This window comes from Lagenorhynchus albirostris, chromosome 3, assembly GCF_949774975.1.
Source record: "Lagenorhynchus albirostris chromosome 3, mLagAlb1.1, whole genome shotgun sequence".
In the NCBI taxonomy this organism is placed as follows: domain Eukaryota; kingdom Metazoa; phylum Chordata; class Mammalia; order Artiodactyla; family Delphinidae; genus Lagenorhynchus; species Lagenorhynchus albirostris.
Genome location: NC_083097.1, coordinates 166,971,068 through 166,983,956, shown reverse-complemented (window position 1 = coordinate 166,983,956; position 12,889 = coordinate 166,971,068). Strand labels below are relative to the sequence as shown.

The following is a 12,889-nucleotide window of genomic DNA, read 5'->3' as shown; positions in this document are numbered from 1 at the left end:
CTGGTTCTGGTTATGTGGGCTGCCAGCCCCAAAGCCACAGGAAGAACCCAGCGACACTCGGTTCTCTCCGCAGAGGACCCCCCCACCCAAAAGACAAAGAGATGTGTGAGATGGGGCTCCACAGAGTCTGTGACGAGTCCTAACCTCCAAATGGTCCCTAACCTCCAAACTACCTCCACTTTAAGTCAACGATGCAACACACAAGAGAGGCTGCACTTGGTCTGGCATGGGCAGAGAGGGCTGCGTGCTGTTCGACAGGCCACCTTTGACCTCGGCGGAGGAAGAACACTGAACGAACTGGGTAGAGGGCAGATGGTGGTTCCAGGCGACAGTGCCTTTCACGTGCTTGGGGACTCCGCGCTCAACTCACAAGGGCCCTACCCTCAAGAGCCTGTTCCCATCAAGGAGATGACACCTCCCCCCAACTCCCGGTACCCAACTCTGTGTTAAGTGCTACGAGGTGGGACAAGAAACAGAATGGTGCGACACAGGGAGTCACGGAGGTGGAACAACACTTAGGAAGGGTGGGCAGGGTGGCGACGTCTCAGACAGACCCAAAATGACAACAAAGCCCCAGCCAGATGGAGACCTGGGAGACGAGCAGCCAGGTGGAAGACACGCTAAGAGCAAAGGTCCTGAGGCAAGAACAAGCACAGTCCCCCCGCCCTTCCTGGGAAACATCAAAGGCTCTTCAATCATCCGCTCCGCAGGGGACAAAACTGAGGCGCGGGGAGGGGACGGCACTTGTCCAAGGTCACACAGCCCCGGGAAGAGTCCAGGGGCCACCCTGCGGCTAAAACGGGCTTTCAGCGCACCGGAGGCGACCGACGGGAGGGAAAGGGGGAGGCAAAGCACAGCGAGGGGCGGTGACGGGCCAAGGTCACACAGCCGGAGCCCCAGGGGCCTGACAGCTCGGGCCGGGATCGGCCACGAGAGAAGCGGACCGGGGACGCCCCGCCCGGGGGAGTCACGGTGACAGGCCCGCGCGGGGGCGTGCCCCGGCCTCAGGCGCCACCCCGGGGCCCCGGGCCGCCTCACCTTCTTGAGCCGCTCCATCAGGACGCTCTTGTTGCCGCCCGTGTCCAGGTTCCGCTTCTTCAGCTCCGCCCGCAAATCGATCACCCGCAAGTCACTGAGCCGCCGCGTCCCGACCTCTGAGGCGCCCGAGACGACAGCGGCTGTGCCAGAACCCGAGTCACCGGACCCTGCCAGAGTCTCCGCCATCCCGGGTTTCCCGTCTCTGCCACCTATTCCACACACCGCCGGCGGCTGTAGCTTCTCTGAGCACAAAATGGCGCCGCCTGAGAGGAAAACGCACTCCCTTCCTCCCGCCCCGTTTTCCGGCCGCGCATGCGCGCCGCCCGGATCAGGGCTCTTAGCAGCAAGCGGGCTCGCGCGCCAACCAACCGCACGTGTCCAGCCACAACGCGCAGGCGCCGTAACCGCAGTACGCATGTGTCCAGGCAGTTCGCGGCGGGAGGCCGGCGAGACGACACGCGCCTGCGCGTATCCCCCCTCACCACACACACCGCTCCCTCCCGCCCAAGGCTCTCACCACGCATGGGCAGACGCGACCGGGAGCGTCGAACCCACGCCGTGTACGCCTGCGCAGAAGCGAGGCGCGCCGGGGCGGCTGGAGCGGTTTCTTCGCAAGCGGCGCCATTTTGTGCTGGGAGCCGAGATAAATCCGGCCCGGTTTTCTGTGAAGTGGGCGGCGGAGCCAGGGTCCCTGGAATGGCGGAGACTCTGTCAGGCCTAGGCGATTCGGGTGCGGCGGGCGCAGCGGCTCTGAGCTCCGCCTCGTCGGAGACCGGGACGCGGCGCCTCAGCGACTTGAGGGTGATCGATCTGCGGGCGGAGCTGAGGAAACGGAACCTGGACTCGAGCGGCAACAAGAGCGTTTTGATGGAGCGGCTTAAAAAGGTAGAGCCGGGGCTCTGGGGGTGGGCAGGAGGTGGGTCGGGGGACCCTCGCGGCCGCGACGGGGGCCTTCTGGGGTCGGGGTCCGCCCCCGGCCCCGTTTGCGGCCTGCGCCGGGCCTGGCGCCCCGGGCTTCTCCCGGCTCCTCCCAGGCCCCGGCGGGAGCTTCGAGCCCCGCCGGGCCCAGCGCCGCATCGGGGCGAGAACAAGAAAAAGAAAATCTCGACGCGAACGGGGGAGGTTGGGGGTGACGGGTGCATCGGCCGAGTGCTTGTGTTATCCGCATCAGCTCCTGCTTTTCAAGGGCTTTCTTCGGCTGGTTGCATTCCGGCCTCTGAAAGTGGTCGCGGAACCCTGAAATCCTCGCTTCCTCCGCGGCGTTAGGGGACTCGGCCAAGGTCACTCGGCCGGGGTGAGGAGGTCGGGATTTGAACCGAGGCCGGCCGATTTTCTGAGCCCGTGTCGGCCGCGGGGGCGTCCTCTGGGAAGAGAGATGCTTCTTGATCCGTTAGGGCCCAGAACCCTTGAATAGGGGATTAATTTTTAAAGTAATCATATCGAGGGAATACTCAAAGGGCGGGGGGGAATGGGGAAACGGCTTAGGGATTTGCCAGTACGGGCTTGGGGATTTAGCCTGGAGGGAAAAGTGCTATTTGTAATAACCACCAGAAATGAAACAGACTTGGGGAGGTTCTAAAGGCTCCGTCAGATCTGCATGATCTTGAGCGTGGAAGACATTTAATCCCTTCTGGGCCTATTTCTCCTTGTGTCCAGTAGAAGAAAATAATAGTGTTTTCGCGTTAGGATTAAGTAAAATGGCATGAAACGGGCTTGGCGTGTTGCCCAGCGCATGTAAACACTCGAGGTGCGATCGCTGTCACGTTTCACTTTTTTCTCTGTGCCACCGCTTGGTATTTGCAAACAGGGGGTTTTAACCCCCTACCTCGAGGGTTCTGCGAAGAGCAGGGAGTTAAGTAAGTGTTTGTGCCCTTCTGCTTCCCCTGTGCTTGCCTTGTCCTGGTGGCTTCTTTCTTTTTGCCGCCTAGCGACTCTTGTATGGGGACTTCTCCTGTGTACTCGCTAAGCCTTGTTATCTATCCCCCAGCCCCGAGACAGTGCGGTTTGTCACTCATTCTACTCTCCGGCCTCCCTAACAACAGAGGATCAGAGTTTTACTTATTAATTGCTGTTTAGAGGAAGTAAGGATTATTTCCTATTACCTGGATGAGGAAACTCAGGCTTGAGAGTAGTGAGTTATTTGCTCCGAGTCAGTTGGGCCTTTCTAACTTGAGTCTGTTTTCTTTCACTATGGTTACTAACTTCCTTGACCCAGACGGGGCAGGCGGTTCATCCACTGAGATGTTTACCTGGAGAAGATGCAAGGAGGGTGAGGGTTGGCACCCGGGGACATGTGATCCATGTTGTTAGTAGCCACAAGGCCTCCTATCAACAAAGTCAAATTGCGGGGCTTTAGCCTTTATTCCCCCAGATAGTCCACAAGCCTGCAATGCTGATAGGATGGTATTGAACCTTCCCGTCAGGCGGGGGTTGAGACTGGTGTGATCTTCCATCACTAACGTCTCTGAGGGGACAAACCCATCCCTTCTTCCTTCTTTTCAGTTTCTTAGCGATGTGCTCAAAATACATAAATACCATTAGCATATATACCCATCTGCTACCCTGCCCAAGCAAGTCTGGAAGTACTGATGTTCTTCTCTTGTACTTCCGTTATCTAGTTTTTTTTTTTTTAGGAAGGGCAAAGGAGGGAAAGGTGGAAGCAAAACACAAAGTGTAATTTGGCAAGGTCTGTAAGGATGACTCGTAGCCTACGGTCCCCCCTAGGGATGACCCTGTGAACACTACACCTAGAGGAGACACACTGAGGGGCAAACTGGTACACCTTCTGTCTGGGGTAGTTTTTGGATTCTCCTGGTGATGTTCCAGAATCTTCTGTCTCCAGGAAGAGAGTGAAAGACTTTATGTTTGTGCATTCCTTGATGCCAGGGCATAACTCCAATTCTTCCTTCTGGTTCTGGCTTCAGAGAGAAGGGAGAGGTTTCTTTGTTCCTGGTACAGGTTAGATGTGGAGCCTCCACGCTGCATTCTGAATTTAGACTTTTCCAAGCTAGGAAACTCCTCATAATCTTCGAGACTTCTGAAACTGTTTACAAATAAAACAACATTTGAAATGGGTTTAAACAGAGTTTGAGAGTCCAGTAAAAACAGGGTTTTCAGTAAAACCTAACTGTGAAGCCCAGTGTCTATGGATATCAGCATTGACACGCTCAGTCCTGTTTGTTTTGTTGTTGTTGTTTTTTCTCCTGAGTGCCTCCTTGGTGCCTGGCACAGTGCAGAGCATAAGTGGGGGCTGCTCAAGTGAAGGACAGGCTCTTGGGATGGGGAGGCGGGACTTGCCAAGAGATCCTTATAATTCTGTATCCGATGAAGCAGGCCCCCTAGTGGTTGACGGCAAGGCCTCTGGAGTCAGTCAGAGATGATTGTGAAGGGATGAGGTAGTACGTGTCACATCCCATACCGTGCCACACACAGCAGGAACTCAGGCAGTGAGTGTTAGTATTCTGTACAGAGGGTGCCTAGTACAGGTGTGGCGGGGAGAGGGGATCAGGGAGGGTCGAACAGCCCATTGTTGAGTGAAGTCATAGGTAACTAGAGAGCGTGCCTTTTCCTTTTTTGAGTTTTTTTGGGCCCATGAATAGGATCAGTCAGATTTTGGTGATAATGTTAAAAATAACCCTAATGTTTGGTGAGTGCTTGCTTTACAAGGATAATACGAATTCTCATGACAGCTTTCCTGGTTAAGAACATTTATTAGCCCCATGTTCCAGAGTAAAAAATAAACTCACAGGGATTAAATAAGCCTGCCTGAGACCACACAGCTAAGATCTGGTAGAATCCGTCTAAATCCAGAGCCCTTGCTTGCTCTACATTGGTAGAGCTTTTTCTACGTTGGTAGAAAAAGAAAGAACGAATGAACAGGTGGGGAGAGGCCCTTTCCAGATCAGCACCCTGAAGCTTCTGTGAAAGTCAAATCTGTGTGCTGGGTGAACTTTTTGGGTGAACTTTTTTTACCTTCTCTCTAGGCAATTGAAGATGAGGGGGGTAATCCTGATGAAATTGAAATTACCTCTGAAGGAAATAAGAAGACATCAAAGAGATCCAGCAAAGGTATGGAGGATTTTATAAGCATAGCTAATGTTAGGAACGTTTTTCAAAACTGACTTCTTTTGCTAATGTGCTTGTGGACTGCCCTGTGAATCAGAAGGACCTTGAATGAAGGTTTGCATTTTCTTTCAAGATCCCTCCACTGTATTTTTGTTTCCATGGTTCTTGGGAATTCAGAGGATGGAAGAGGTACTTACACCTCTACTTACTTTCCTCTGTAGGTTTCTCAGCAGCCATTGCTTATCCAGACTCTTAACCTTCTTTAAGTAGAGAGTGTTTAGAATTACTTGAGTCTCCTATTGACCTGACTTGTGCAAAATAACTTCCCTTTTAAATACTGCCTGGCCAAAACAGAGTTGTCACTTTTACAGACATTGCTTTCGAAAACTGCATACTGCATAAAAGCCAGATTCCACGTGGCATTAATGACCTTCACCATCTGCCCCAAATCTTCCCTTCCCTGCTTCCTCCCACACCACCTTCCTCTGTTACATATACCTTTAATCAGGTCCCAAACATGTGGTTTACTCTCTTGGCTCTCTGGGCCTTAGCTTATATGTTCTACCCACTCCTCTTCCCCATTTGTCTGCATTCAAGTCCTAGTTCATCAAGAGACAACTTCTGATCCCACCAACAGCAGGTCTTCTCTCCTTAGGTCCTCTGTGATGCCATGGCCTGAGTTTTAATGCTTACGTTTCATTCTGCCTTGTGTCACAATCAGGTTGTTGAGGACAGGGGCTGCGTCTTCCTTGTCTTTCTTCCTGCTTAGTATTTATTCATTGAGTTACTAATGGAATTCAGTGACATTCAACTACTGTTTTAAGAAAGAATTAGCTAAAACTGGGCATTTGGGCTGTCCTGAAAGTTCTCTTGGTAATTGGAGGTTTTATTGCTCAGGCCCCAAAACAAAACAAAATATTTTTACCTGGTCAGTGGTGAAGAATTGGGTGTGAAATGTCTGGCACCAATATCAACCATGCTCTGGGGTATATAAGCTCTGGGAGAACAGCAGTCAGTGACCTCACTTTGGAATGAAGTCACCTCTGTGGTCCACAGTTCATCGAGCATTTTTGGTTTTGCCCAAGTCAGTGTTTTTGCCAAGGCAAAGAGTGCTGAAAAATCAACAGAGAAAGACAGTTATAGACTGGGAAAAAGTAGAGCCTGTGGATATCCTTTTTGCTTTCTTTTTCTTTTTAACAGAAGAAGAAATGCTTGTGTTAAGGTCTTTGGAAATACAAATGTGCATTAAGTAAAGTGTTGAAATTCCTTTCCATTCAGGAGGCAACCCGTTATTAAAAGTGTGGGCATATTTTCCCAGACTTATCTATGTGTCTGCAGTCATCTAAAAATGCAGAAAGATGCGCACACACCTGTGTGCCTTTGTCTTTCCTTTAAAAAAATTGGTTCTACTACACACCATATTCTCTAATTTGTTTTTTTTCATTTAGCATGTTGAGGACATTTTTCGATAGTGCTGAAAATAAAAAAAACTCATTCTTTTAACAGCTGAGTAGTCCTTCATATGATTGTACCACAGTTGAGCTCGTCAGTCTTATTTCTAGACGGTTGGGGTTTGTTCCAGTTTTCAGCACAGCCGTGAACCAGAGCTATCTCTGCTGAAGGAATATGTTTTTGTTAACTTACTGGAAGTAGAATTCCGGGGTCAAAAGATATGTGCATTTTATTTTAAAAATAGCTACTAACAAATAGCTCTCCAACAGGCTGTACTGGTTAATATCTGGCAGCATAGGGGGTGGGAGAGGGTGCCAATTTCTTTAAATTCTCAATGCTGAATATTATCTTGTTTTTAATGTCTTATATATAGAAGAAAAGTATTTCATTGTATTTATTTGAATTTCTCCACAGGTAAAGTTTCCATTTACATTTCTTCACAGATTAGACAGTTTCTGATGATTGGCCATCTGTATTTTCTGAATTGCCTTTTCATGCCCTTTGCCCGTTTTTCTGCTGGGTTGTTGGTCTTATTGACTCTTGAGGGCTCTCTCTCTGTAAAATGTCACAGTTGCTTTTTCCCTGTCTCTCATTTGACTTAACTAGTTTGTGGTGTTTTGGTCTTTAAAGTTTCAATCTTTAGCACAGGCAACGCAGTCATTTTATACGGGTTCTAGATTTTATGTTGTATTTTAAAAGGCTGTCCTTTGCTTTAAAATTATTATTTTTTAAATCATTCCGCATTTTGGAGTGGTATTTATGGTTTTATTTTGAGTTCATTTGGAGTTTATTTTTGCATATGATGTGAGATAATGAGGGATCAAAATATGGAACATTCCTATCAGACTCCTCGTGCCCTTGCCCAGTTATAGTCCCTGCCTGTCCCTCGAAGGGGGGGAGAATATGTGATTACTTTGACCATAGATTAGTTTTGCCTGTTCTAGAGCTTCAAGTGAAATAGACCCATTTAATACAAATTTTTTTATTTTGTTGGCAGCACCGCACGGCTTGTGGGGTCTTAGTTCCCTGACCAGGGATTGAACCCGGGCCCTCAGCAGTGAGACCATGGAGTCCTAACCACTGGACTGCCAGGGAATTCCCAATACAAACTCTTTTGTGTCTGGTTTCTTATGCTTGGTGTGATTCTATTCTGGAGTTTTACAGTACATATTGATATTTAATAGGGCAAGTCTATAAGTTCTGAATTATTTACGACTATCTTATTAGATTTTATCATGATTTTAACTGAAAATAGTTTTTTCATCTCCCCTGTTGGAACAAACTCAAAATGGTTTGAAATCTGATTATTTTAATCAGAATCCTAGAAAGCACACCTCAAGTAATCTCAGCATCCCTCCAAAGTAGTTTCACACCAATACTTTGTTTAGCAGAATCTTTTAAAATAATTATCAGCAAAATAATTTAACTAGAAAAGCAAAGTCAGCATCTTTGCTTTTTAAGCTGTTGCCTGATTCTGTGTTGCTGGGTTGTCTTTGTTTCTTTTGATATAATTTCTTTCTTTTTTTTAGAAAAACCATCAAATGCATTTTAATAATTGGCAAAATTTTGAACAGATACTTCACAAGAGAATATAAATAAATGGCCAGTGACCACATCAAAAAATGCTTGTCATTAGCTATCAAAGAAAATAAAATTAAAATGACTAGAAATGCTAGAAAACAACTATTAAAATAGCAAAGATATAGAAAAACAAACTCCCATACACTGCTGTAGAGTATGTAAAATGATGCTATTTGGGGAAAAAAATTGGCACATACTTACAAAATTGAAACTTCAACTAAAATACAACCCAATTATTCCACTCCTGTTTCTTTAGCCAAAATAAATGAAAGCATAGATCCACACAAAAATTTGAAAATGAATGTACAACGTATCTTTTTTTTAGGAGACATAATTTCATACTTAGAAAAGATGCAAGAATAATACAAGGAATTCTCATATATCCTCATCCAGATTCCCCAAATGTTAGCATTTTATTACATTTGTTTTATCCTTTTCTTTCTCAGGACAGGTCAGGAGCGGGGAGAGAGAGAGAAAGAAAGAAAGGGGGGTGGAGAGGGAGAGAGAGAAAGAAAGAGAGAGAGAGAAAGAAAGAGAGAGATAAAATAAATGTAATATATATATATTTTTTCCCCCTGAACTGTTTGAGAATAAGTTGCGTGTATGTGCCCCTTTGCCCGTAGAGACCGCAGTATTTTCTAAAAGCAGGGACATTACGTGATCATACGTAATTACCAAAATCAAGAAATTAATGTTAATATACTGTAATCTAAGCTTAGACCTTATTTAGATTTAGCCATTTGTTCCAATAATGTTCTTCATAACTCAGAAGAAGAAAAAATCGGGTCTTTTCATAGCCTTCAGTTGTCACGTCTTTTCAGTTTCCTTTAATCTGCAACAGTTCCTAAGACTTGCTTTGTATTTGTGACATTACCATTTTTTGAAGAGCATAGACCACTTATTTTGAAGCCTGTTTTTCAATTTAGGTTTTTTTGGTTTGTTTTGTTTTGTTTTTTTTCCCCTCGTGATTAGGTTCAAATTACACACTTTTGTCAGAAATACCACCGGAAGTGTTATTTTTCTCAGTTAACCTCCTTAGAGGCACATCCTGACCATTTGTGTAAGTGACTTGAGGTGGTATTGGTTGGGTTTCTCCACTGGAAAGTTAACTGTTTTACTCTTTGTAATTGTATCTATGGGGAACATACTTTGTGACTTATAAATATCCGTTTCACCCTCCACTAGTGTCAGCATTCACTGAGTCTCGTCCAGTGGTGATTTTCTAAATTTATCATTCCATCTTTGGTAGTTGGTTTTCTGCCATAAGAGGTAGCTTGCCCTTCTCCCCCACTTATCAGTGTGAACTTAGAGATTCCTATTTTATTCAGTAGGTGATAAGTAAGCCTTTATGATTATTATTTTGATGTTCAGATTGTCCCAATGAGAGTCCTTCAGGCTGGCTCCTGTGTCTTTTTGACATGATCACTTCATTCTTTGAACACTTACTTTCTGGCACAAGACAGTGTTCCAGTGTCTGTTGCTTTCCCTGCCCCACACTGGGAATCAGGCATTTCTTCTAGGTGCCCTCCTTCCTTTTTGTGGAGCGTGCTGTTGTACTCTTTGCTACTGGGATGTCAACTCCTTGGCCAGTGCTGGGTCTGTAAGGTCTTTTGGTCTCAGTGTGCCTCATGAAATTAAATAATGGTAAAGCAATCTGAAATAAGCCAATGACAGCTTAAGAAATGAGAAAAAAATATGGGAATTCCCTGGCGGTCCAGTGGTTAGGACTCTGCGCTCTCACTGCCAAGGCCTGGGGTTCGATCCCTGGTCGGGGGACTAAGATCCCGCAAGCTGAACAACGTGGCCACAAAAAAATAAAGCTCTGGCTAATATGAACAGTGCACCTGAAAAACTCACTAGCTAGTTATAATTGTTCATCACTTGATTCTCTTGCGTTTTTGAGGTGGCATTGATAGATCATCCACAAGTCAAAGACTTAAGCAAGTTATTGCCAGAAGCCATTAAAAATAGATATACTGTTCTTAAATAGTAAGTAAAGCTAAAAGGAAATATTCTAGTAGCGTGACATGACTAATTTTGAGAAGGTTTTCCTAGATGTGGTGACTTGATATAAAGTTCTCAATTCCCCCCAAAGTAACCTAAAAGAAACTTTGAGATTTGTCTGTTCTAAAATTAATCAAAAAGAAAATACACAAGAATAGCTAAAATTGAAAAACAGTGTTGCATACTTGCTCTCATTTTAACGATAAGATATTGAAACAGAGTGGGGAGTTTAAGGATTTGCTCATTATAAAGGAAGCACTAAGGATTTTTCAGTAAACAATGTTGGAACAGTTGGCTATCTGGTGGTAGGGAAAATCTCTATTAACCTTCTTCTATGCAAAATAGAAATTCCAACTAGAATAGTATTTTTGTAATATAGTGGTAAGGAAGGCCTGAAATGAGACTTAAAAAACAGAAACTATAAAGAATAAATTTGGCTACTTGAAAATTTTAAGCCTCTCTTAATAAAAGATACCATAAGTAAGATACAACAACTGGGAGAAAATATTACAGCATGTAAGCATCCAGAAAGCATTAAATATTCCTACAAATTAATAAAATAGACAATCCAGTTGACAAAGAACAACAGAGATTATGAATAGGCAGTTCACAGATGACAGAAACAAACAAGGCCTATATACAAGGGAAAAAAATTCCCTTGCTGGTAACTGAAGGAAAGCAAATAAAAATAATGAGATATCATTTTTGCCTGTTACACTGGTAAAAATTTACACAATTCTCAATATCCCACATTGGCAAGGGTGTGAGGAAATGGGTAGTTATTGGAGATGGTAAATTAATAAAGCTGCTTTGGGAGGTTAACTAAACCAAGGAACTCCATAATATGGAATAAAAGATGGAAGTGAGTCAATATATAGCACAAGAAACTATTCTAAGGCCTTTATTGAGTAACAAAAGCAAGTTACAGAATGTATATACAATATGATTCCATTACATAACAAGTTTATTTCCATTTGAATGATATATGTGTGTAAATCCCCAAGAAAATGTTTTGAAGGACCACCAAGCTGGTAACAATGGTTACCTCTTAGAAGTGCAATGGGGAGAAGGGAGACTAGTTTTTTTCATGTATTTATGAGGGTGGATCTTTTATTAATAAATGGTGTGAATTTATTTAATTTATTTTTTGCTGCGTTGGGTCTTCGTTGCTGCGCACGGGCTTTCTCTAGTTGCGTTGAGCAGGGGTTACTCTTCGTTGTGGTGCACAGCCTTCACATTGCAGTGGCTTCTCTTGTTTCAGAGCGCAGGCTCTGGGCACACAGGCTTCAGTAGTTGTAGCACGCAGGCTAAGTAGTTGTGGCGCACGGGCTTGGCTGCTCCGTGGCATGTGGGATCTTCCCAGACCAGGGCTCGAACCCATATCCCCTGCATTGGCAGGCGGGTTCTTAACCGCTGTGCCACCAAGGACATCCCAATGGTGTGAATCTTTTAATGAGTGTATTTGTGTAATTGTGTGGATGTATTTATGTAGTCAAGCAAATTTTTAAAAATATTGGCCTTTCCACATGCAGCAGGCCACACGGGATACTGGGGGCATATCCCAGCAGAAGTCCAGGGAGGTGGTCTAACAGGTGAGTTGGACGTAATTGCCAAAGCAGAAGCTTAACAGGGAGAAGAAACCAGAATCCCAGGCGAGGGGGCTGGGAGCAGGTTATAGAGACAAGCACTGAGCGAGGCCTGTAGTTTGGAGACTGCGAACATTGGAGGCGTTTTACTCTGCAGAAGAAGGCTTTGAGGGGTACCTTTTCCCTAAGTACCAAAAACAGTCGCTTTAGTTTTTGCCAGAGTAATATTTTTCATTCACATTAATTTTGGATTCATTTAGACACGCTGTTTTTCATCTTTGGAAAGTAGGGTATCTTTCCCCAAACCTACTTCCCCCCAAAGTAGACGATTGTTGATAAGCATCCCAGTAGGGGTGTGCTTTCTATATTGAAGACTAAACGTTCTTAGAACTGCATATTCTCTTGACATTTCTGGCCAGGTCATTTAGCTGGGAGAGTTCTCCTGTGGAGGGATTTGAGCTGCAGTGGAACTGTGCTTATTGCTCAGGAGAACAGTAGGTTGTGAGATCTGAGTCTGCCAGATGAAAACCCGCTGCCTTTCTTGTGAAAGGGAGAAAGACAGTATAAAGGGTGGCAAGTTTGTGGTAGTCTACTTAGATTTTTTCCTAGTAGTAATTCAGTGGAATTGGACAAAAACCAATGTGCATGTTCTAGAATGGTAACCAGCTTTATCAAATACAGTAAGTCTGTGGAAACGTTGCTAGTGTATCTTCCTGGCATATTTACAAAGACCACTGGGTTGAGTTCCAGACATTTTTGAAGCTCAAGGCATGTTTTGCCATAGGAATATTATAAAATGGTATTGGGGTTCCCAGTCAGCCACCAAGGCTACATGCACGTAATGTATTGCTTTCTAGTATTAGTGTCACAATTCCCTGTGTTCCTAAATAAGATATTCCTGAGAACATGAGTGAAATTAGAATGTGGAAGAATTAAGTAACACGTTATAAGAAAATTCTCACCCTTGAGAGAGGTTTTTTTAACGTCTGAATGATGGTATAAATGATTAGGGTTGAGCTCCCCGCACACACAGATTCTATATACACTTACGAGATTAATCATTAAATATAGGCAAATTAATGTCTAGTTCTTTTATATTACTTGAAAAATACTTAGTAGTCTTAAGAAATTGATCTTTGCTTTGGGGAAATAGTCGTCGCAGG

The 12,889-nt window shown here is 44.9% G+C and overlaps 2 protein-coding genes across 6 annotated transcripts in view; one reads left to right on the top strand and one right to left on the bottom strand.

Moving 5' to 3' along the window:
- The window catches only part of SAFB2 (scaffold attachment factor B2), a 34,313-nt gene extending 33,013 nt beyond the window's left edge, over positions 1 to 1,300 (bottom strand). For 3 of the 4 annotated variants that reach the window (XR_009539808.1, XR_009539809.1, XM_060145500.1), the window contains exon 1: positions 1,039 to 1,300. Coding sequence is in view for 2 of the 4 variants with exons in the window: in XM_060145500.1 (XP_060001483.1) it covers positions 1,039 to 1,224 (186 nt within the window). In the remaining 2 variants the exon portion in view is untranslated. The remainder of the gene's footprint in view (positions 1 to 1,038) is intronic. The other variant, XM_060145499.1, reaches the window with a different exon arrangement.
- Positions 1,301 to 1,626: 326 nt separating this feature from the next.
- SAFB (scaffold attachment factor B) overlaps positions 1,627 to 12,889 on the top strand; it is a 34,292-nt gene continuing 23,029 nt past the window's right edge. For both annotated transcript variants that reach the window (XM_060145474.1, XM_060145473.1), the window contains exons 1-2: positions 1,627 to 1,923; positions 5,022 to 5,106. In XM_060145474.1, coding sequence (XP_060001457.1) covers positions 1,735 to 1,923; positions 5,022 to 5,106 — 274 coding nt within the window. In that variant the 5' untranslated portion in view covers positions 1,627 to 1,734. The remainder of the gene's footprint in view (positions 1,924 to 5,021; positions 5,107 to 12,889) is intronic.